The 26,115-nt window shown below is 46.2% G+C and overlaps 1 protein-coding gene across 1 annotated transcript in view; it reads right to left on the bottom strand.

The window, feature by feature from the left end:
- Nucleotides 1-26,115, bottom strand: part of myo16 (myosin XVI) — a 1,091,439-nt gene that overhangs the window by 761,404 nt on the left and 303,920 nt on the right. The window contains exon 9 of the mRNA XM_070891428.1: nucleotides 19,020-19,164. Coding sequence (XP_070747529.1) covers nucleotides 19,020-19,164 — 145 coding nt within the window. The remainder of the gene's footprint in view (nucleotides 1-19,019; nucleotides 19,165-26,115) is intronic.

Here is a 26,115-nt window from a genome sequence, read left to right as displayed (position 1 = left end):
TAAGGGTATGCCCAGCTGGTCAGTACCGATTCGGGGGTACACTATGGATCTGAGCAGAGGGTTTAGACATTGGGTACTTCACAATAGAGGCAGTTTATACCCACCGGGTTATTGGATTGTAATATATCATCACTGTTTTTACATGTTTTGCTGTGTTGAGGTAGCTTTCATAAAGCATTGCCGGGTGAGGCCGAGGTATTTGTCCGTGACTCATTTATCTGTTCAGTACAGTAATCACTCCCAGGTCTAGAACTATTGTAACATGGGGGTGCGTCGAAAACACCTAAGGGAAACCACTTACACCCCTCCCTAGGCTCAACCGCAACCTCAGTCTAAATTTTACTACTTACCGTCCATTCCGGTAACGACTGTCTAAGTTGCTAACTTTCCACTTATCCGCCAAGAAAACCACCGACAATGAGTGTGCAACACCCATTTTCTCGCCGGGCGATTAGTTTTACTTACTTTAAACATTAAAATGGAAATTCTCACCAGCTTTTTTTGCCGAACGTTAGCGGTTCTTCTCATTGGGTAATCGGGTGTTGAGGGCCTTTAGGGAAAGGCTAGCCCTTGGACTTGAGTGTACAGGGCACAATTTAAAAATTTGCAAGTACAGTGAACAGTAATGTGGATAGTGATAGATTTCCTGAAGATATAGACAGGCTGGTGAAATGGGTGGACACATGGCAGATAAAATTTAACACAGAAAGGTTCAAAGTGATACATTTTGGTAGGAAGAGTGAAGAGAGGCAATATAAACTAAAGGGTACAATCCTAAAGGGGGGGGGAGGGCATGAACAGAGAGACCTGGGGTATATGTGCACAAATCGTTGAGGGTGGCAGGGCAGATTGAGAAAGTTGTTAAAAAGCGTACGGGATCCTGAGCTTTATAAAGAGGCAAAGAGTACAAAAGCAAGGAAATTATGATGAATCATAAGACAGCACTGGTTTGGCCTCAACTGGAGTATTGTGTCCAATTCTGGGCACTGCACCAACATAGAAACATAGAAAATAGGTGCAGAAGTAGGCCATTCGGCCCTTCGAGCCTGCACCACCATTCAATAAGATCATGGTTGATCATTCACCTCAGTACCCCTTTCCTACTTTCTCTCCAAATACCCCTTGATCCCTTTAGCCATCAGGGCCAGACCTAACTCCCTCTTGAATATATCCAATGAACTGGCATCAACAACTCTCTGCAGTAGGGAATTCCACAGGTTAATAACTCTCTGAGTGAAGAAGTTTCTCCTCATCTCAGTCCTAAATGGCTTACCCCTTAACCTTAGACTGTGTCCCCTGGTTTTGGACTTCCCCAATATCGGGAACATTCTTCCTGCATCTAACCTGTCCACTCCTGTCAGAATTTTATATGTTTCTATGAGATCCATTCTCAGCCTTCTAAACTCCAGCGAATAAAGGCCCAGCCTCTCCTCATATGTCAGTCCAGCCATCCCGGGAATCAGTCTGGTGAACCTTCCCTCAATAGCAAGAACGTCCTTCCTCAGATTCGGAGACCAAAACTGAACACAAGTTCCAGGTGAGGCCTCACCAAGGCCCTGTACAACTGCAGTAAGACCTCTCTGCTCCTATACTCAAATCCACTAGCTATGAAGGCCAACATACCATTTGCCTTCTTCACCACCTACTGTACCTGCAGGCCAACTTCCAATGACTGATGTACCATGACATCCCGGTCTCGTTGCACCTCCTCTTTTCCTAATCTTCCACCATTCAGATAATATTCTGCCTTCGTGTTTTTGCCCCCAAAGTGGATAACCTCACATTTATCCACATTATACTGCATCTGCCATGCATTTGCCCATTCACCTAACCTGTCCAAGTCACTCTGCAGCCTCTTAGCGTTCTCCTCACAGCTCACACCGACACCCAGTTTAGTGTCATCTGCAAACTTGGAGATATTACACTCAAGGAAAGATGTGATGGCCTTACAGAGGGTGCAGAAAAGATCAATGAGAATGGTTCCAGGGATCAGGGACTTCAGTTATGTGGTGGACTAGAGAAGTTGCGGCTGTTCTGCTTGGAGCAGAGAAGGTTGACAGGAGATTTGATAGAGGTGTTCAAGATCATGAGTGGTCTAGATAGAGTAGATAGAGAGAAACTGTCCCCGTTGGCGGATGGGTCGAGAACCAGAGGACACAGATTTAAGGTGATTGGTAAAATAACCAAAGGCAACATGAGGAAAAACTTTTTTACGCAGCGAGTGGTTAACATCTGTAATGCACAGCTGAAAGGATGGTGGAGGCAGACTCAATCGTGGCTTTCAAAAGGGAATTGGATAAGTCGCTGAAGGAAAAAAAGTTGCAAGGCTATGGGGATAGGGCGGGGGAGTGGGACTCGCTGAAATACTCTTGCAGAGAGCTGGCATGGGCTTGACGGGCCGAATGACCTCCTTCTTTGCTGTAACCATTCTATGGGCCCAAACCTGCTCAAAGTCAAGGCCCGCTCAAGTGCCGCCCAAAAGATGGCCGCCGAGAGACCGGGCGGTACTTTGCCAGGAAGATTCCTCTGAAAGAGATGGCAGTATCACCCGATGGCAAAATAATGGCATATGCCGTCAATCTGGGCAGCAGCGGGCAGGAGTTCCCAATCTCGGTGGCAAATGCGATCCTCGCTAAAGTGCCGCCGGGAATTGAGTCGGATCCCAGGAAGGGTGGTAAGACCTAAAAATAAAAATCTTAAAAAAAAACACTGGAACACCTTCCGGGGACCCCATACCGATGAATCGCTGGAAAAAATATTTTTAAAGATGTTCACTAACCTTTTTTTGCAGATCTTCTTACTTACCGTCAGGTTAGACCTGCCTCCATGCACCAGTCCTTCCCCCTGCTGCCGCCAACATCAATATGGCAGCTCGGCGGGCGGGAGGCCACTTACACGAATTGGCCAACAGCGGCCATCAGCAGGTGGCTCCCACCGGTACTCCCCTCCCACCAGCTGCAGACTTGGAGAAATCTGTTACCGAGGGGAGAGCGGCAGAAAAACTCACCGGTAGTGGGCTGTAAGGCCACCAATTGCGGGCCCTATGAATCTATAATCCTTATTCATTCATGGGATATGGACATCGCTGCAAAGCCAGCATTTATTGCCCATCCCTAATTGCCTTTGAGAAGGTGACGGTGAGCCATCTTCTTGAATCACTGACCCAGTGGCATGTATAGTTAATGCAGTGGTCACTTTATCGTTCACTGAGAATTATATGTGGATTCTACTTCTTCACTGCAGGTCTGGTTCAAGGAATTGACTTTTGAGAATTCCTCTTTTCTTGTGATTACTATTGACTTTGGCTCTTAGGATTTGTTTTGAATCTATATTCTAAACTTGTCTGACTTAGCTTCCCAAATATTCCTTACAAACTCGCTTTTGTATCTGGAATCAATACTATATCATTGATTTACCCAGCTTCTCCCATTGATCTTAAACACAATTTCTTACCTATGCCTAATAATAAAGCAGTACATAAAGAGGTTGAGGGTCACCAGGGAGGTAAAATAGCAGGAACTGAGCTCAGGGTGTCATAAATAACTCAAAATGCTTGGTTGAAGAATGTGAAAGTTACAGCTCACTTACATGTTTTCATGACTGAATCATTCCATTTACCTGAAGACAATGTCTTAGATTTTAGACAAAGCACCATTCATAATCAAGGGGTGAATAAATCAACAACTGGAATAGCTGCCATTTTCATCAAGACATTAATAAACAGTTGAAAAGACAGTGCCAATTTGATGTTATTGTTGACTTCCCTTGGGCTTTTGGTGTTACCACTGTTCTTACATGGAGATGTAATTTGACATCTATCAACTGCTTCCATTCACCTAATATGCAGGCATCTAGATTGCACAAGGTAAAGCCTTGCATAAGAATGTTCAGTACCCAGGGTCAACATATGGCTCCTTCACCTTTATTCAGTCTTCCGTCAGTGCAGCACTTAAGCATGGAAGAAGACTGTGGAAGAGAATTCAAGCTATGACCTTCGCAGTGGCTGATAACAGGAAGATTCCTCTGTAGTTGCCGCAGTCGGACTTGTCCCCTTTTTTAAAGATGGTCATGATTATTGCATCTCTGAGATCTCCCGGCATGCTGTCCTGCTTCTAAATGAGAGAGATGCCAATAGTGCCTCTCCACCATACTTTAGTGCCTCAGCGGGGGATTCCATCCGCTCCTGATGCCTTGAGCTGAGGAATGCCTTTTCTACCTCGTGCAGGACTGGGGTTTTGCTGAGATGGTGGCGGGTAGCATGCTGCGGGATGGAGTCGAGGACACTCGTGTCAAAGGCAGAGTCTTGGTTAAGGAGATCTTTGAAGTGCTACTTCCAGCGGTTCCTGACTGCCTTGGTGTTCTTGATGAGTGTCTCCTCGTTCTTGGCTAGCAGTGGAGTGCAGCATTGGGTGCTTGGGCCATAGATGGCCTTGACTGCCGTGAAGAATCCTCGCACATCATGGCTGTCGGCCAGCTGCTGAAGCTCCTATGCATTCTCCACCCACCATCTATTCTTTAGCTCGCGGGTTTTTTGTTGGACCTCAGCCTTAAGCCGTCTGTAATGCTGTTTTGCTGCTCCCGAGTTGGGTTGTTGTTTTAGGTTCAGAAATACCCTGCACTTGCGATTTATTAGTTCTTGGATCTCCTGGTCATTCTCATCAAATCAATCATGGTGTTTCCTGGCTGAGTGACTGAGCGTGTCTTCGCAGGTACTGGTTATGGTGGCCTGGAGGGCAGACCAAGCACTGTGGGCATTCTGCATCTCGGGGTCATCAAGGGTCGCCAGGTTAGCAGTGAGGCGTCGGCTGTATAGTGCTTTCTTAACTGGGTCTTTGAGTGCCCCGGCATTGATTTGTCTGCCGCACTACTTCTGCTGCCATCGCTGCTTTGGGATTATATTAATGTTGATGACGGAACAGATTAGGCGGTGGTCCGTCCAGCAGTCTTCAACTCCTGTCATGGCGTGGGTGATGCGCACATCCTTACGATCCCTGGCTCGAACGATGATGGAGTCGAGCAGGTGCCAGTGTTTGGAGCGAGGGTGTTGCCACGATGCCTGGAACTTGTCCCTCTGGCGGAACAAGGTGTTGGTGATGACAAGGTCATATTCGAGACATTTTGTCAGGGGCAGGGTACCACTGGAGTTGGTTTTCCCTACTCCCTCTCTGCCGATCACGCCTTCCTAGAGGATTTTGTGTCCTTACCGACTCTGGCGTTGAAGTCGCCGAGGAGGATCAGTTTGTCGTTTTATATGGCTGAGCAGCTCCTCCCGGAGTCACAGTGCAGATTCCGTCCACGACGGGGTACAACGGACATGATCTTTACGGCGCGACAACTGCAAGAGAAATGCAGGGAACAGCACCAACCCTTGTACATGGCCTTCTTTGACCTTACAGAGGCCTTTGATACTATTAACCATCAGGGACTATGGAGCATCCTCCTCCGTTTCGGCTGCCCCCAAAAGTTTGTCGCCATCCTCCGCCTGCTCCACGACATCATGCAAGCCGTGATCCTGACCAACGGATCCACCACAGACCCAATCCATGTCTGGACCGGAGTCAAGCATGGCTGTATCATCGCGCCAACCCTCTTCTCGATGTTCCTCTCTGCAATGCTCCACCTCACACTCAACAACCTCCCTGCTGGAGTGGAACTAAACTACAGAACCAGTGGGAACCTGTTCAACCTTCGTCATCTCCAGGCAAGATCCAAGACTGTCCCATCCTCTGTCATCGAGCTACGCGGACGACGCTTATGTCTGTCTGCTCACATTCAGAGGCTGAAATCCAAGTCATAGTCAACATCTTCACTGAGGCGTATGAAAGCATGGGCCTTACATTAAACATCCGTAAGTCAAAGATCCTCCGCCAACCTGACCCCGCCACATAGCACTGCCTCCCAGTCATCAAGATCCACGGTGTGGCCCTGGAAAACGTGGACCACTTCCCATACCTCGGGAGCCTATTATCAACAAGGGCAGACATCGACGACGAGCTTCAACACCGCCTCCAGTGTGCCAGCGCAGCCTTCGGTCGCCTGAGGAACAGAGTGTTCGAAGATCAGGCCCTCAAATCTGGCACCAAGATTACGGTCTACAGGGCTGTAGTGGTACCCGCCCTCCTGTATGGCTCAGAAATGTGGACGACATAGTCGACACCTCAAATCGCTGGAGAAATACCACCAATGATGTCACCGCAAGATCCTGCAAATCCCCTGGGAGGACAGACGCAGCAACGTCAGTGTCCTCGATGAGGCCAACATCCCCAGCATCGAAGTACTGACCACATTTGACCAGCTCTGTTGGGTGGGCCACAATGTTCGCATGCCTGACACAAGATTCCCAAAGCAAGCGCTCTACTTGGAACTCATACACGGCAAGCGAGTCCCGGGTGGGCTGAGGAAACATTGCAAGGACACCCTCAAAGCTTCCTTGATAAAATGCAACAACCCACCAACACCTGGGTGTCCCTGGCCAAAGACCGCCCTGTGGAGGAAGAGCATCCGGGAGTCTTGTCACAAGAACATGCAGAAAACAAGCGTAGGCAACGGAAGGAGCGTGCACCAAACCAGACTCCCCACCCACTCTTTCCTTCAACGACTTTGGCCCACCTGTGACAGAGTCTGTGGTTCTTGTATTGGACTGTTCAGTTACCTAAGAACTCACTTTTAGAGTGGAAGCAAGTCTTCCTCGATTTCGAGGGACTGCCGATGATGATGACTTAAGCATGATGACTAAATGCAAAGCTGGCAGTTGGGGAATTTGACCTGCAGGCTGAAAAGTTGTTTCATGAACCCATTGTACAACACACGGGCTCTAGGTAATATAACCAGTAGAGTGCACTGCAATAAAACAAATGCTATGGGGTTCGAAGCTGTGACTTTTGTGCCTTCATCAATCACAGATTGCTTTTCAGGATGAGCCAGTCAAACCATGGAGAACTTTCATTGTGTGCGGTGATGGGTCTCCGCCTCAAAATCATTGAGCTATTCCTCCATGTTACGGTCATCCAAGAAAAATAATCCAACAATTTGCACCAGTAGTTCAGGCACATCAGCAATGAAAGTTGTGAAAATACGATTGTAGACTATTTCATTTGGCAGAATCTCTTTCCAAGGCTAGAAGTAAGGTGATGCGCATCAGCTCATCACATCAACTTTACACCCAGATAAATGATTAATCATAGATACCAGTTGCAGGATAAATCAAGTTGCCTTGTAATATGATGGTTTGCATGTTTCCTATTGCATTAACTTCCATTAACCTGAGCCTAGTATTGCCTCTAAGCCTCATCAATTATATATGCAATATTTTGTGCAAAGAGAAAAAGGGTAATTCAAATTAATCTACTGAATTAGTTGAATGAGTGCTAAATTTGCCGATATGGGCTTTCTGTGTGCAATCCACATACTGTTCAGCAAGAGTGAAAGAACTAATGGAAGTGCATCCTGAGCTACTCCAGTTGAGACCTTCATTCTTCCATGAGTCCCATGATGGAACAATCAGTGATACTTTCAGCAGTAGAGTAGCAGTGCACAGATTACATTAAGCAATGAAAGATCAGGCTCTCCAATATCAGGGATAGGTTCCTGGCTTGAATTTTAACATTCTGCCTCTGAAGTCCCTTCATTAGATCACAAGTCACCATCTGCTGGTAGCATTCTGTCAGATTCGGACAACAGCATTAAATAATAGATGCCACAGAACAAAAGCTAAGTCATGAGGTTGGTTGATATATCCTCTGTGGTGGACTGAAGGCAATCATTGATCTTGAGCGCTATGTGTGCCAAAGAGTGATCTTTTGATTCTTTTCAGACTGCTGTTCACCACAGCATGTAAAATGGCCACACATTATTAATACAAAAGCAAAATACTGCAGATGCTGGAATCTGAAATAAAAATGAAAAATCTGGAAACACTCAGCAGGTCAGGTAGCATCTGTGAAGAGAGAAACAGTTTACGTTTCAGGTCGATGACTCTTCATCTGAACTCTGCCTGACCTGCTGAGTATTTCTAGCATTTTCTGCTTTTAGCACACATTATTAATGCATTTTTGGTGCTCCAAACATTTTGATGCAAGGCTGACTGACCTCCATATCTATTAGATTATCTGAATGGGTCTCAAGTCTCAGACAACAGGCTGAAATGTTACCTTTCCATTGAATTGGGTGCGGGGGTACTGTGTCGTGGGTCATTATCCCGGATGTTCTACCAGTGTTTTTTTTAACGAAACCACTGCAATTGAATCAAGTCATGCGGTTTCCCCAGCCAATTAACTGGATGCGTCTCATGATGTCACAGATTACTCAACTTTATCTCAGCCTTGCACAGATGACAGTTGAAGGTTGGTGGAGGTGCTACAGAAGACAGTGGATTGTTGTGAGACTAAACTAATTGTTGGATTATAAAGCTATAAAGGTTTTTAAGCAAAAATAAAGACTCAGCGCCGAAATACTGCCGGAAATTTAGTGATGCCCCCCTGGAAATTCTGCTACAGGGAGATCCTCTTCCCTGGTGACGGGCAGTGGCATTTTCAGTTTCAGTGAATGGTGCAATTTAACTAAATTGTGCTATTATGAGGCCACCTCGGGCCTCCCGGGCAGCAATGTGTGCCACTGCTGGTGCCATCACCACTCAAGGTTCCTCCTCCTCATGTTCTACCTGCTCATTCTCTGAAGAGGCTGGGTGCTCTGCACCTTGCTCCTCCTGCAGCTTCAATTGTCATTGTTGCCCTATGTTGCGCAGCACACAGCATATGACGATCTTTCTGGAGATCCTGGCTGGTGCATACTCAATGGCTCCTCCAGATCTGTCCAGGCATCTGAAACGCAACTTCAACATCTCAATTGCTTGCTCTATTACACATCTGGTCGTCAAGTGGCTTTGATTATTTTCGGCCTCATTGCTTGGCCTCCTCAAGGTTAGCATCAGCCACATCTTCGGTGGATAGCCCTTGTCAGAGGTGCGAAGAGCTGAGGGAGAGTGGATTGGCACAGGATGAAAGAGTCGTGACAGCTCCCTGGGAATCTGGCACACACATACATGATGATCTTTTTGAGGTTGCAGACGAGCTGCACAATGGAAGCCTTTCCGGTTCACAAACACTCCTGGGTGATCTGGGGTTGCCTTGATAGTCACGTGTGCAGTTGATGACATCCTGCACCTGTGGCAAGCCAGCCAGAGCCACGAAGCCGAGCACCTGAGGCGAAGAAGTTGAGGGCAGTAGTGACTTTGACAACCACTGCTAAGTCCACTTGGCAGCAGGTTTTCTTCCAGCAATCTACAAATGTCTGCCATGACCTGATGTGATAGCCTGAGCCTCCTGCGGCACTGCTTCATCCTCTGCCTATTTACCCTGTGTTGGGGGCATCACCTCCAGTGCGGTGCATCCCTCTGCTCATCCTTTATCTCGTGTGGAGCAGCAAATCAGTGAGGAGAAGGCTGCTGCTGCTGCTGGTGGTGTTGTTGCTGTTGGGGCTCATCTTGGTCCTAATCTGAGGTCCAAGGTGAAACAGCATAAGCGACATCCATGCTGATCTGATAGATGTCAGGTAAAGTGGAGATCAGCGGTACAATTCTCCAAAGTACTGAGAGTGACTTCCAATGTAGTGAGAGTAGCTTCTGAGGTTGTAGAAATCATCTGAAAGCAAATTCTGAGCACAAATAGTGTCAGCAAAAGCATTTCTGTTAGACAAGGAAGCAGGTGTTATGTGTGAGTTTTTCTGTGACTTTTTTTTAAACTGTCAATTGTTCAACTTGCACAATGGCTGCTCAGCTCTCGCCTTCCTTTCATAGGTGAGGCCCATAAATCCTGTGTACAACCAGTAAAAGCTGCTAGATCAGCTTAAAAACCCTGTTGTCCTCTCAAACACTTTAATTAGGTCATCCACCTCTCCCTGTATTAGGCCACTGAAGGGTATTCAAGGACAGGTTATATCATCATCATAGGCAGTCCCTCGGAATCAAGGAAGACTTGCTTCCACTCCTGAAGTGAGTTCTTTGGTGGCTGAACAGTCCAATACGAGAGCCACAGACTCTGTCACAGGTGGGACAGACAGTCGTTGAGGGAAGGGGTGGATGGGACTGGTTCACCGCACGCTCTTTCCGCTGTCTGTGCTTGATTTCTGCATGCTCTCGGCGTTGAGACTCGAGGTGCTCAGCGCCCTCTCAGATGCACTTCCTCCACTTAGGGCGGTCTTGGGCCAGGGACTCCCAGGTGTCAGTGGGAATGTTGCAATTTATCAGGGAGGCTTTGAGGGTGTCCTTGTAGCTTTTCCGCTGCTTACCTTTGGCTCGTTTGCTGTGGAGGAGCTCCGAGTAGAGCACTTGCTTTGGGAGTCTCGTGTCTGGCATGCGGACAATGTGGCCTGCCCAGCGGAGCTGATCGAGTGTGTCAGTGCTTCAAAGCTGGGGATGTTAGCCTGAGTGAGGTCGCTGATGTTGGTGCGCCTGTCCTCCCAGGGGATTTGTAGGATCTTGCAGAGACATCGTTGGTGATATTTCTCCAGCAACTTGAGGTGTCTACTGTACATGGCCCATGTCTCTGAGCCATCCAGTAGGGCAGGTATTACTACAGTCCTGTAGACTATGAGCTTGGTGGCAGTTTGGAGGGCCTGGTCTTCAAACACTCTTTTCCTCATGTGACTGAAGGCTCCACTGGCGCACTGGAGGCAGTGTTGGATTTCGTTATCAATGCCTGCTCTTGTTGATAGGAGGCTCCTGAGATATGGGAAGTGGTCCACGGTGTTCAGGGCCGCGCCGTGGATCTTGATGACTGGGGGGCTGTGCTGTGCGGTGAGGACAGGCTGGTGGAGGACCTTTGTCTTACGGATGTTTAGCGTAAGGCCCGTGCTTTCGTACGCCTCAGTAAATACGTCGACTATGTCCTGGAGTGCAGCCTCTGTATGGGCGCAGACGCAGGCGTCATCCACGTACTGTAGCTCGACGACAGAAGTTGGAGTGGTCTTGGATCTGGCCTGGAGATGACGCAGGTTGAACATATTCCCACTGGTTCTGTAGTTTAGTTCCACTCCAGTGGGGAGCTTGTTGACTGCGAGATGGAGCATGGCGGCGAAAAAGATTGAGAAGAGGGTTGGGGTGATGACCCAGCCCTGTTTGACCCCGGTCCGGACGTGAATTGGGTCTGTGATGGACCCGTTGGTAAGGATCACGGATTACCCACTGAATATGGCGGAAATATTAAATGGGTACTTTGCATCAGTATTCATCCTTGAATATGATGCTCGAATATTAGAATTTAATAATACTAGTTTTATCAGTAACATTAATATCGAAAAGCATATTGTTTTAGAAAGAATTAAGAACTTAAAAATAGATAGAGCAGCAGGGCCGGATGATTCCGCCTGAGGGTCCTCTGGGAGATGGGATGTGTGCTGTGCGAACCCTTGTCTTGAATTTTTAATAGCTCACTGCACTCTGGAATGGTTCCGACAGATTGGAAGGAGGCTAATGTAGTCCCCACTTTAAAAAAAGGTGACAAGACAGACCCAGGTAACTATAGGCCCATCAATTTCACATCAGTAATAGGTAAGATGCTTGAAAGCATCATAAGGGGTGCAATATATGAATACTTGGATAGGGACACTCAACATGGCTTCATGAAAAAAAGAGGTCAAGTCTCACAAATCCAATTGTATTTCTTGAAAAAGTTACAAAGTTGGTGGATGAGGAAAGCCCAGTAGACATTGTCTACTTAGATTTCCAAAAAGCTTTTGACAAGTTATCGCATAAGAGGCTTCTCTATAAGATCAGAGCCTTGGGTATTAGTGGAAATATATCAAGCTGGATTCAGAACTGGCTGGCAGGACGCAGGTAAAGAGTAGTTATAGATGGATTTAGATCTGTTTGGCGACCAGTCTCCAGTGGTGTCCCGCAGGGATCAGTGTTGGGACCATTGCTTTCTACTATTTTTATTAATGATCTGGATTCAGGGATTGACGGCATAATTTAAAAATTTGCAGATGATACCAAGATCTGTGTGAGTGCTAGAACTGGTTCACGCAGATCTTAATCTGTTGGGAGACTGGGCTCAAGACTGGAAAATGATATATAACTTAGATAAGTGCAGTGTTACGCATGTGGGCGGGGCAAATGCTCAACATTCACGCACCTTCCAGGGAAAAGCATTAAAGATGGTGGAGATAGAAAGAGTTTATTTGGGCATTCTAGTGCATACATCCTTAAAGGTACACTAACAATACCATGCAGTGATAGCTAGAGCAAATAGAGTGTTGGGATGTATCCATAGGACAATTGAGTATAAGACGAGGCGTCCTGTTTTGTTCTTGTACAAAACCTTAGTCAGGCCGCACTTGGAATACTGTGTCCAGTTTTGGTCTCCTCACATGGTGGGTGATATTGAGGCTCTGGAAAGGGTGCAGAAGAGGGCCACTAGACTAATTCCAAGTCTGAAGCATCTTAGTTATCAAGATAGGTTGAAAGAGTTGGGACTCTTTACCTCAGAGCAGCGTAGACTTAGGGGGGATGTGATTGAGGTTTATAAGATAATGAAGGGAACAGACAGTGTTCCAACTAACAGTTTATTTCAATTCAATTACAGAGAAAGACCTCTGGAACAAGCTTCAAGCAATTCAGTGAGTCTGCATTTGTTTCTGGATGTGGCGGAGATTAACTCTGACGGAAGATAGGTACTGCAGGGAACTAAATGGCCAGAGTGATCCCCTGAACTAGTTTCGATCATCTAGATGGGTCGGAGAGGAATTTCACAGAGTTTTTTTCCCCAAATTGGCCTGGGATTTTTACCTATTTTTTTGTCTCTCCCAGGAGATCACATGGTTTTGGGTGGGGTGGAGTGAATATGTTGTGATACACAAGGTATCATAATTGTGTGGGACAGGTGTGATTGACCAGATGGTCTTTACCTATCCGTCATTCTTCATATGTTCGTATGTTCCCAACCGGGTCACTGGTGCGCTGAGAAATGCACCAGAGTTAAAGGCGGAAGTCGGCGAGATGAATGCGTCTTCCCAATGCGCTGTCCATTTCAGTGGTTTTAACTATCTACCCGCTCGCAAACCCCCACTCTCTTCAAAGTAAATATTCCAGCCAACATCTCCTAAATAGACTCTCAACCAGCTGAGATGCTGCGTTCTTCATACTTGGTGACTGCTCATTAGGAAGTGACTTGTATAAGCACTGGTAACTCTCTATTTCTGCCATTGCCTTGAATCAACTGTTATCTCCCTATTTGGTCCTCCACATAGTATCATATGAGCTTCATAAAATTATCAAATTTACCATTAAAAAATAAAGCACTTTTAATGAAATACAAAGTATGTTCACAAGCAATGCCATATTCCTCAAATGATAACTTGACTTCATTGGTAGTACTCTTGCCTTTGGATCAGGAGATTGTAGGATTTAGCTCCACTTTGGGACTTGAGCTCATAATCTAGATTGGCACTGGAGTGCAGGAATAGACGTTAAGCCAAAATCCTGCATATGTGGCTTTTAGAAGTCTCACAGCACTGTAGTCTACTCCTGTTAATACAAAGTTTTTTTTTTGCTTGGGGAAAAAAAAGTCAGTAATTCGAATTAAGCAATTTAATAAAACGGAAATGTTTTTGGCACAATTCCAATTTGAATTAATCGACTTTGAATTAAGCGTAGACGGTATTTGAAAGACTCCCAATATCCTGGCTAACATACATCCCTCAACCAAGATCATCAATAAACAGATTAACTGGTCATTCACATTGCTGTTTATGGGACATTGCATGTTCAGGTTGTCAGTGTCACTCCTGCCTATACAAGAGCAGGAACTACATTCTAAAACAAAATTAATTAATTGTGAAGCACTTTGAGACTTTTCAACTAAATGTATAAATGCAAGTATTTCTTTCAATAGATGCGTTGATGGTACCTTCTTTTCCATGCCAGTTCCTAAGTTTCCATTCACCTAACATGCTGGCATCTATAATACACAATGCATGAAAGAAAGACTTAGAAACAGAGAAACATAGAAAATAGGTGCAGGAGTAGGTCATTCGGCCCTTCGAGCCTGCACCACCATTCAATAAGATCATGGCTGATCATTCACCTCAGTACCCCTTTCCTGTTTTCTCTCCATATACCATGATCCCTTTAACCGTAAGAGCCATATCTAACTCCCTCTTGAATATATCCAATGAACTGGCATCAACAACTCTCTGCGGTAAGGAATTCCACAGGTTAACAATTCGCTGAGTGAAGAAGGTCCTCCTCATCTCAGTCCTAAATGGCTTACCCGTTATCCTTGGACTATGTCCCCTGGTTCTGGACTTCCCCAACATCGGGAACATTCTTCCTACATCCAACCTGTCCAGTCCCGTCAGAATTTTATGTTTCTATGAGATCCCCTCTCAGCCTTCAAAACTCCAGTGAATACAGGCCCAGTCGATCCAGTCTCTCCTCATATGTCAGTCCTGCCATTCCATGAATCAGTCTGGTGAACCTTCACTGCACTCCTTCAATAGCAAGAACATTCTACCTCAGATTAGGAGACCAAAACTGAACACAATATTCCAGGTGAGGCCTCACCAAGGCCCTGTACAACTGCAGTAAGATCTCCCTGCTCCTATACTCAAATCCCCTAGCTATGAAGGCCAACATACCATTTGCCTTCTTCACCGTCTGCTGTATCTGCATGCCAACTTTCAATGACTGATGTACCATGACACCCAGGTCTCGTTGCACCTCCCCTTTTCCTAATCTGCCACCATTCAGATAATATTCTGCCTTTGTCTTTCTGCCACCAAAGTGGATAACCTCACATTTATCCACATTATACTGCATCTGCCATGTGTTTGTCCACTCACCTAACCTGTCCAAGTCACTCTGCAGCCTTTTTGCTTCCTCCTCACAGCTCACACCGCCACCCAGCTTAATGTCATCTGCAAACTTGGAGATATTACACAAAATTCCCTCATCTAAATCATTGATGTATATTGTAAATAGCTGGGGTCCCAGCACTGAGCCCTGCGGCACCCCACTAGTCACTGCCTGCCATTCTGAAAAGGACCCGTTTATCCCGATTCTCTGCTTCCTGTCTGCCAACCAATTCTCTGTCCACGTCAGTACACCCCCAATACCATGTGCTTTAATTTTGCACACCAATCTCTTGTGTGGGACCTTGTCAAAAGCCTTTTCAAAGTCCAAATACACCACATCCACTGGTTCTCCCTTGTCCACTCTACTAGTTACATCCTCAAAAAATTCCAGAAGATTTGTCAAGCAGGATTTCCCTTTCATAAATCCATGCTGACTTGGACTGATCCTATCACTGCTTTCCAAATGTGCTGCTATTTCATCTTTAATAATTGATTCCAACATTTTCCCCACTACTGATGTCAGACTAACCGGTCTATAATTACCCATTTTCTCTCTCCCTCCTTTCTTAAAAAGTGGTATTACATTAGCTACCCTCCAGTCCATAGGAACCGATCCAGAGTCGATAGACTGTTGGAAAATGATCTCCAATGCATCCACTATTTCTAGGGCTACTTCCTTAAGTACTCTGGGGTGCAGACTATCAGGCCCCGGGGATTTATCGGCCTTCAATCCCATCAATTTTCCTAACACAATTTCCCACCTGATAAGGATTTCCTTCAATTCCTCCTTCTCACTAGACCCTCCATCCTGTAGTATTTCCGGAAGGTTATTTGTGTCTTCCTTCGTGAAGACAGAACCAAAGTATTTGTTTAACTGGTCCACCATTTCTTTGTTCCCCATTATAAATTCACCTGAATCTAACTGCAAGGGACCTACATTTGTTTTCACTAATCTTTTTCTCTTCACACAACAAGCTTTTGCAGTCAGTTTTTATGTTCCCAGCCAGCTTCCTCTCATACTTTGTTTTCCCCCTCCTGATTAAACCCTTTGTCCTCCTCTGCTGTATTACAAAGTTCTCCCAGTCCTCAGGTTTGCTGCTTTTTCTGGCCAATTTATATGCCTCTTCCTTGGATTTAACATTATCCTTAATTTCCCTTGTTAGCCACGGTTGAGCCATCTTCCCCATTTTACTTTAACTCCAGACAGGGATGTACAATTGTTGAAGTTCATCCATGTGATCTTTAAATGTTTGCCATTGCCTATCCACCGTCAACCCTTTAAATATCACTCGCCAATCTATTCTAGCCAATTCACGTCTCATACCATCGAAGTTACCTTTTCTTAAGTTCAGGACCCTAGTCTCTGAATTAACTTTGTCACTCTCCATCTTAATAAAAAATTCTATCATATTATGGTCACTCTTCTCCAAGGAGCCTCGCACAACAAGATTGTTAATTAGTGTTTTCTCATTACACATCACCCAGTCTGGGATGGCCAGCCCTCTAGTTGGTTCCTCGACATATTGGTCGAGAAAACCATCCCTAATACACTCCAGGAAATCTTCCTCCACCGCATTGCTACCAGTTAGGTTGGCCCAATCAATATGTAGATTAAAGTCGCCCATGATAATTGCTGTATCTTTATTGCACGCATCCCTTGCATTTCTATAGTGCCTTTTACAATCTTAGGACGTCTTTTGGAGTGTAGTCACTGTTGTAATGTAGGAAATGGTGAGCTAATTAGCACACAGCAAGCTCCCACAAACAGCAACATGGTAATGAATCTGTTTCTTAGTGATGCTGATTAAGGGATAAATATTGGCTAGGCCACCGGGGATAGCTCCTCTGTTCTTCTTTGATACAGTGTCATGGGATATTTTTACATTTGCCTCGGTTTACCATCTCATCCGAAAGATAGCACTCCCTCAGTAGCGGCCAAGAATTTTGTGCTCAGGTCTCTGGAATGGAACTATGAACTCATAACTTTCTGACTCCGAGGAAGAGTGCTACCAACTGAGCCATGGATGATATGAGAATATTCAGTTCCAGAGTCAGCATACATTAGTGGACATGCCATGTTATAGAGCTTAATTTACAGTTATGTTGATTTTAAATTCCTTGTTTGTCAATTGTTCACTGTTTCCCAGCTTTGGAAACATGATGCTGCTGTTAGACATATTTCAGACCTCTATTACAGTGTTGATTTACTGGGGTAGAAATTCAGCGCCGCCCTAAATGGGTAGCACCTACCACTTCTGATGTGTTTTTACCGCCGCTGTGGATGAGGTGGCCTCCTGCGCGAAATTCAGCACTTTGGCATTTTTTTTGGAGCGGTCTGGAAGTCAGTCATAATGGGGGTGGAAGTGCAGCAGTGAGCACGCGAGAGGGGCAGAAATGGAGGCGGGACATAGTTTCCGCCGCTGTCAGTCATCAGCCTGGCGCTGATGACGTCATGACGCATGTATGTCACTACGTCTCTCCCCTTCACTTAAAGGGGACAGCCACTGCAAGTTCTGCAATTATTCTAGTTAGATTCACTGGGTCACCAGGGAGGTTTCTGGCTGGGCCAGCAGCCTGGCACCCAACAGGCAGCCTGGCCAAACCTGGGAGCATAATTGTCGGGCTAACCTGGCAGTTGGCCAGCAAAAGAAATAAAATGGTGGCCGCGACAGTGCACCTTCCCTTTGAATGGCTGCCACACAGCCATGCCGCACACACTGAAAACACAGTGCACTGACACAAAATTCCGGGCTTATGTCTCAAGGGTAAAAGGACAGTGTACTAACCTCCTATACCACCACATCTGTACTTATTGTTTGGAACTGTTTTGCAATCCAAGTTCACTCAAAGATGCACTTGGATCCTTGTGAGTCCACCAACTAGACAGATGAGCATAGTTATCAGGTAACATTGGATAAAATAGCACAATGGAGGATTTTTTTGCTTAATATGCTTGGTTCAGATTATCAAACATGATTTTGTGTGAACGCTAATAATTATTACTCTTGAATTCATTTAGATAGTAACAGCTGGTCAAAGATTTCTGAAGTACTATGTTAGTTACACCTGAATTAAAACACTGAAATTACATCTCGACAGCCTGGACGGAAGTTTCATAAAATGTCTTGAATACATATCCGTAAAAAACTACAACAACGTGTACTAATATAGCGCCTTTAACGTAGTGAAACATCCCAAGGAACTTCACAGGAATATTATGAGATAACAAATTTGAAACTGAGGGGAAATCAGTACAGGTGAAAGAGGTAGGTTTTAAGGAACATCTTGAAAGAAGAAAGAGAGGTAGAGAAGCAGAGAATTTCAGAGCTTAGGGCTTTGGTAACAGAAGGCACAACCACCAATGGTTGACCGATTATAATCAGGGATGCTCAAGAGGGCAGAATTTGAGGAGCGCAGACATCTCAGGGGATTGTGGGGCTGGAGGAGATTACAGAGATAGGGAGGGGCGAGGCCATGGAGGGAGATCCCTCAGATGAAAACAAGGATGAGAATTTTGAAATAGAGCTGTTGCTCAACCGGGAGCCATGTTGGTCATGAGCACAGGGGTGATGGGTGAATGGGTCTTGGTGCGAGTTAGGACACGGGCAGCCGAGTTTTGAATCACCTCTAGTCTACGTAGTTTGGAATGTGGGAAGCCAGCCAGGAGTGCGCTGAAATAATTAAGTCTAGAGGTAACAAAGGCATGGATGAGGGCTTCAGCAGCGAATGAGCTGAGGCAAGGGCGGGGACAGGCAATGTTGCGGAGGTGGAAGCAGGCAGTCTTAGTTATGCTGCGGATATGTGGTCGCAAGCTCATTTCAGGGCCAAATATGACACCAATGTTACGAACAATCTGGCTCAGCCTTAGACAGAACTAAATGTTAGTATTCGCACAGCTGTGCAACATCAAATTCAATCAGAGTTATTTTTCATAGTTCAGCCAAGACCAATGTTAGTAATTGTGAATCAAGTCAACTTGTCAAAATATTTGAAGCTTTTGGGCAGCAAGTAAGAAAAATGATTCAATTGCTGTTCTAGAACCTTATATTAGGAGCAAAGAAACATTGTGTTGTACAGTACTGTGATGCAATTATAGTTTTATTATTGTCCCTAGGCTTAGAATGTACCAATTAAATCTGGTATTCTATACAAAGATAAACATTTATAGTTACCTGTTCAAGTCTGGATGTACCATTCCCTGTTAAGTTGGTGGTGTGGCTGTCTTGTGAATTCTGTAAGCTCCCAGAGGCATCTTTAAACATTGTATCTTTTTCCAACATGCTATCCTGTTTAGCAATGGGCAGGGCGAGAGGTTTGCTGGGAGATTGAGACATATATACAAGTTAGACCAGCTTCTCCTACAAAGGTTAGCAATCATGAAAAGTCAAATTAAACTCAGGGCATCTCTTTTGATTCAGGCACTGTTAACTGCCATTAGCACTTAAAATAGCACGTTATATGTCAACAGGAGATTGGGTTACAAAGGTTTTAAGGTTGCTTTTGATGCTGCATTCTCTTTTATGCACATTAAATCCAGATGAAAATTAAAATGATACAAAGAGAATATGGATGAGTTTATGTTTCAGCTGACTGTATGGACCAAAGAAATGATTGTATTGTTAAAAACTCTCATTTAGCCGACACATATTGAGGGGGTGAGGTGGGGTTAGAAAAAATGAATATTAATGATACATTGCTGACACTTGTATGTGAACTATTGATGTTAATGTACTCAGCAGGGATATTGATCCAGTAGCAGATGGTTATAGAACTAATCCCATCAGTATGAAGACTCAGAATTCAGATATGATGAATTTATCGACCACTACATCCTGTTAAATGAGTGGGGCATCTATATAGCAGTTTCTCCTTGGCCAAGGTTCATATCACATCCTGAGTAATGAGGCCAAATCTAATTCATTTTTAAGTATCAGATTCACTGTTTTTTGGACATGTTCCAGGAGATGGAGTACACTTGAAGAACAAAAAATGAAGTCCATACTTGATCTTTTCAATGAATGATTAATAGCTGAAGGCTAAACTCAACACTCAGACTGGCAACTGGAAATGGAGTTTATATATAGTAAGTCATAAAAAAATTTAGGCAGTAACATAATTTATTAATTTAACATTATAATGAATGCATATCGTAACATGTTAACATCTTGACTGCTGAGATTATCATAACCTTTGCTGTGGCACAAAAACTGACAATGTAATCAGTTTTTTCCCCATTTATTTCCAGAGGAAGATAAATAGAAGGAAAGTCACTTGAGGCACTCTTGTGCATTTCCTAATCCTGTATGTTGCCTACAGAGTCCTATTAGTAGAGGCCAGTCGGCAGTTCATGTACATGCTTTTTGAGCCAGAGAAAGGTGCTGCACATTGAGAACTGCAAAAAGTAATGCAGTGAGCATACGGAATCATTTAAGCCTTGTTTCCCCCCATCTACCGACAGTTTCCCCTCCTAAAAAGCTATAAGATTGCACATGTTTTCAAAGGAGGATTGCACAACTTCAAGATATAAAAGGAAATCTCAGTGACATATGAGATATTTTCAATGAGATTGAGTCAAGAGCTACCAATCATCATCCTGCTCTACTTCACTCACTAACTCATTGACAATCAACTACTCCCTGCTTTGGCTTGATTTTTATTTTTCCCTCTACTATGGTGGATCACACAGTGCAGGAAAGCTCATCGGGAGAGTGGAGCATTTAAAAGTGGCCCAGGAACCAGGCGGCAGCAGCAGTGCAGCACAGCAGATACCAAAACAGAGATGCGGAAAAATTCAAACAGAGATGTCCTATCTAAATTCACACAGAGCAGTTTTAAGGCAAGTACAGGTTGTACCTCTCCAGTCCGGCACCCTTGGGACCTGTCTGGTGATGAACCAGAGAATTTTCCGGACCACAGGAGGTCACGCCAATCCTAAACTTACTGGATCCTGATGACAGTGCTCGGGCTAATGAACGCCTCCACCACGCTCCGGCTGCAAAACTCGGGCCTCGCTCCCTCTCCACGCCGACCCCCGACCTAGGAGGAAGCACTGGAAGAGGAGCAGCCAGCTCTAGGACCCCCTGATCTAGGAGGAAGCACCGGAGTATCAGCGGGGAGAAGAGGAACAGCCAATCCCAGGACGCCACCCCCGCCGGGACTGATGCCGGACATGGGATGTTTCTGGACTAAAGAGTCCCGGACTGGAGAGGTACAAACTGTATATAGGTTAAGTATCTATACACTTAAATATACCATATTTGTGCTTATTATTTTCAGCATCTGATCGATCAGTTGACGAATCGGAGAGCCCAGAGGCGAAGGAGTGCGAGCCTCAGGAAGAGAGGTAAAAACACCTAAAGTGATATCAGCACAAGGGAAGGAGCTGATTGGTGAGTAGCTGGTGAGTGTTTTTATTCCGAATCAGATCAGGAACAAGTCTTAAGTTTATTTCTGGCAAGTTTAGACAGTAGGCTAATAAATAGAGGCATTTAATATGTTTACCAGTGTTTTAGTACTTAGTGCAAATTAGTGTGTAAAGAACAAAAAATTAAGTAGGTATAAATAATATAAATAATCTAGACCAAGATATGGCAGAGCAGTTTGTGTGTCTGGACTGCAGTATGTGGGAGTTTGTGGACAGCGAGACTGCCCCAATTGAACACATCTACATTAAATGGCTCCATCTCGAATCTCTCCGGCTCACAGTCATTGAACTGGAGTACGAGTTGGAGACACTCCGACATATAGGGCCCAAGTTTCGGCCTCAGTTGCTCCTAATTCTTTGGAGCAACTGGTGTAGAACGAAGTATCTTAGAAATTCAAATTCTCGGCATTTAGTTTGCTCCAGTTCGAGTCAGTTAGAATAGTTTCACTTTAGAACAGAATTTTATTTTCAAAAGGGGGCGTGTCCGGCCACTTACGCCTGTTTTCAAAGTTTCGGCAGTGAAAACTTACTCCAAACTAACTTAGAATGGAGTAAGTGAAGATTTTTGTACGCTCGAAAAAACCTTGTCTACACTTTAGAAAATCAGGCATAGGTTACAAATCAGGCGTAAGGAATGGGGGGAGTGGTTTAAAGGGAAGTTTACAAACATTAAACACTTCAGTTTTACAAATAAAGAGCCATCATCAATAATAAATGATAAAAACATCAATAAATCAACCAATAAATCAATCAAAAAAAATTAATAAGAAATAATTTTTTTTTTTTAATTAATAAATAAAACATTTTCTACTTACCGACTGCAGCACCGGGAGCCCTCCAAAAGCGTGCTGGGATGCCCCCCCCCACCCCAGTGTGTCTCTGTCAGTGACTCTATCTCTCTGTCTGTCTGTCTGTGTGTGTCTCTCACTCTCTGTCTGTCAGTGTCTGTGTTTCTGACAGTGAGGGGAGGGGGAGGAGGGGGGTAGAGGGAGAGGGGGGGCAGGGGTAGGGGAGGGAGGGAGGCAGAGGGGGAGGGAGGGAGGAAGGGGGAGGGATGGGGGAGAAGGGGGAGGGAAGGGGGAGAAGGGACGGAGGAGAAGGGGAAGGGGGGGAGGAGAAGGAGAAGGGGAAGGGGGAGAGGAGGAGAAGGGGAGGGGGAGGAGGAGAAGGGGAAGGGGGGAGGAGGAGAAGGGGAAGGGGGAGAAGGCGAAGGGGGGGGAAGAGGAGAAGGGGAAGGGGGGAGGAGGAGGAGAAGGGGAATGGGGGGAGGAGGAGGAGGGGAAGGGGGAAGAGGAGGAGGCGAAGGGGAAGGGGGGAAGCAGAGGAGAAGGGGAAAGCGGGGGAGAGGAGAAGGGGGGGAGAGTAGAAGGGGGGGAAAGGAGTAGGGGGGAAAGAGAAGAGGGGGGAATGAGAAGGGGGGAAAAGGAGAAGGGGGGAAAAGGAGAAGGGGGGAAAGGAGAAGGGGAAAAGGAGAAGGGGAAAAGGAGAAGGGGAAAAGGAGAAGGGGAGGAAAGGAGAAGGGGGGAAAGGAGAAGGGGGGAAAGGAGAAGGGGGGAAAGGAGAAGGGGGAAAGGAGAAGGGGGAAAGGAGAAGGGGGGAAATGAGAAGAGGGGAAAGGAGAAGGGGGAAAGGAGAAGGGGGAAAGGAGAAGGGGGGAAAGGAGAAGGGGGAAAGGAGAAGGGGGGAAAGGAGAAGGGGGGAAAGGAGAAGGGGGGAAAGGAGAAGGGGGGAAAGGAGAAGGGGGGAAAGGAGAAGGGGGGAAGGAGAAGGGGGGGAAGGAGAAGGGGGAAAAGGAGAAGGGGGGGAAGGAGAAGGGGGGGAGGAGAAGGGGGGGAAGGAGAGGGGGGGGAAAGGAGAAGGGGGGGGGGAAAGAGAAGGGGGAGGGAGGCTGCACGGGCCCGGCCCGGCCGGGCCCAAGATTTCAGGCAGGGCCCGTCCCCAGCACCAGATTTACAGGTAGGTGGCGTTGGGTCGGGTCGGGTCCGGGGTCCGGGGTCGGGAGTGCGGGTAGGGTCGGGTCCGGGGGTGGGGGGCGGTCGGGAGCACGGGTTGGTTCGGGGAGGGAGGGAGCGCGGGTCGGGTCGGGTCGGTTCGGGTCGGGGGGCAGAGGGAGGGAGGGTTGGGTCGGTTCGTGTCGGAGCGGGGGGAAGGAGATCAGGTTGGTCGGGTCGGGTCCAGGTGGGGGGGGTCGGGAGCACGGGTCGGGTCGGGGGGGGGTGGTGGGAGGGAGGCCGATTCGGTTCGGTTCGGGTCGGGGGGGGGGGGAGGGAGGGAGGGAGGGAGAGGGAGGTCAGGTCGGGTGTGGGGAGCGCGGGTCGGGTCCAGTCCGGGGGGTACGGTCTGGGGGGGGGGAGCGGGAGTTGGGTCGGTCCAGGGGCAGTGGGGGGGCGGGTGCGGGATTCGGGTTGGGAGGAAGCAGGAGCTGGGCGTGGGAGGAGCCTTATGCACGCAGCCCCAGTGAGGCCATTCGGTCAGGGCTAGGGGCTGCGTGCTTCGGGCCCCTCCCACACAGTTTTGGGCGCCTGGAGCTACTGCACATGCGCGCCCACTGTAGCGCGCATATGCAGAGGTCCCGGCACTGTTTTCAGCGCAGGGACCTAGCTCCGCCCCCTATAGCTCGTGCTGCGCCGCGCCAGGCTCCAGAGGACCAGCAGGGAGCCAGAGAATCTGTAAGTTTTTTTTAGGCGCACTTTGTGGCGTGAAAAACGGGCATCCAGGTCGGGGCTGCGCCGTTCTAGGCGCGGCCCGAAACTTGGGTCCATAGGGAGGGGGAGCAGTAACTGGATAGTTTGCTCCAGACTTCGTTCACACCTCGTGGAGAGGTGCAGGTTCAGAACAGGGTTGGTGTCACCGATAGTGTGCAGAGTAAGGGGAACCCAGGTAAGAAAGGGAATGAGGATCCACAGAAACTGATCCTATCCAACAGGTACAATGTACTTACTACCCGTGAGGATAAGGATAAAGATTGTCGGAAGGACAGATGGAATGTGGACCACGGCACCTTGGAGCAGGAGGCTGTCTAAAGGTGGGAGGGAAAGGAGGGGAAGCATTATGTGGTAGTTGGAGAGGATTCCACAATTAGGGGGACAGAAAGCATCCTTTGTTAACAAGATCGAGAGTCCCACATGGTATGTTACCTACCTGGTGCCAGGATAAGGGACATCTCAAACTGGCTTGAAAGGATATTGGAGCGGGAGGGGGAGGATCCAGTCGTCGTGGTCCATGTTGGGACCAACAACATATGGAAGAGTAGGCAAGAGGTCCTGTTTGGGGAGTACCAGGAACTAGGAGCTAAATTGAAGAACATGATCTCAAGGGTTTATAATCACTGTATTATTACCTGAGCCATGTGTAAAATGGCATAGGGATATGTAATTTAGGGAGGTAAACATGTGGCTAAAGGAGTGGTGTGAGAAAGAGGGGTTCCATTACATGGGGCACTGGCACCAGTATTGGGACAGGAAGGAATTGTACTGTTGGAAAGGGCTCCTCCTGAACTCGGCTGGGACCAGCGTCCTAGCGGAAAGGATAAATAGGTTGATCACAAAGAGTTTAAACTGGTAAATGGGGGTGGGGGGGGGGCTAAGGTGGAAAATGTAATATAGATAATCATTCAAAAACAAATGAAAAGGAAGAGAGTAGAGTAACAGTCAGAAATTGTGCTTAAGACACGACAGATAAAGGGACACTAAAGGATGTAAAGTGGTTATGGCAGTTGGTAAAAAGTTTACTTTGGCTGTAGACATTACGAATTACTCTTCAATTTAGTCAATGTACTACTCTATTAGCCTCGGTCACTAGTTCTATAGTGGACAATAATATAATGATTAAATTGTCCGGATGCATTATGATTTAGAAACATACAACCTTCAGCAAAATTATTGTATTTAGAGGCAGTTATAGAGAAAGGATTGAGCAATATGGTGCAAATTGTCGACTTCAAAAAGAGAAAACCTTGTTAGGTCTAATTAGCATTTCCTTCTTTCCATGACAGCTGAAATAAAAGCATTCTTTCATGGAAAAGGTGTCATCATTGGCCTTTTGAGAGCAGTATTCTGTTAGAGGCCCACCAATTAGCTGATACTTTGAGCCCTAGTAGAAAGTGATTATTGTCAGACCTCCAGGAAGATGTAAAAGTGCGAAAGCAAATGCTTATCTTCATCACATTTTTCACAACAAAAAATAGAGGAAAAGTATAAGATATTCAAACACTACTTACTACTATGAATAACACCAATAAGTACTATTCAGTGGAATGTGCGAGGAGGCTCTACCAAACAGTTTGAGGTGCCCAGATGCTGGAGAATGGCGTGGGTGGTAGCTATATAATGAGATAATCAACTTTTGCTAATAGCCCATCTTGAACCAATCTTCTCAATACATTATCATACTATACTATGATACTATAGCTATCTCATTTTATATTCAACCTTACAATCATCTGCTGAGTTTTTGAGTTAGAACCCAGCAATTATTTCAGTGTGATTATAGATTCCAACATTCTTCTTCTTTGAGATAAAGAAACTGGTAAGTATAAACTGAATCATTTATGACACATTAAATATAGAGTAGATTATCTTAATATAGCAAACGCTGCAAATATGAAATGTAAAGCAGGAAACGTCCCTGGAACAGAGAAGAAAACCGACATTTGGGAATCCTTGGGGGGCGAAATTGCCCTGCGCCCCAATTGGGGCGGTAACCATCAGGGGGTGGAACTTTCTGCGCCGGGCGCAGAGGTCCCGCCCCAGCTGCTGAATTTGGTTTACCATCCGTCAAAGGAAGCAGAGTGCAATCTCGCTCGCTCCATTTCCTTCAGAACCGGGTCCCTGGGCACTGCTGCG

This window comes from Pristiophorus japonicus, chromosome 10 (assembly GCF_044704955.1).
Source record: "Pristiophorus japonicus isolate sPriJap1 chromosome 10, sPriJap1.hap1, whole genome shotgun sequence".
Lineage (NCBI taxonomy): Eukaryota > Metazoa > Chordata > Chondrichthyes > Pristiophoridae > Pristiophorus > Pristiophorus japonicus.
This window is presented reverse-complemented; position numbering and strand designations above follow the sequence as displayed.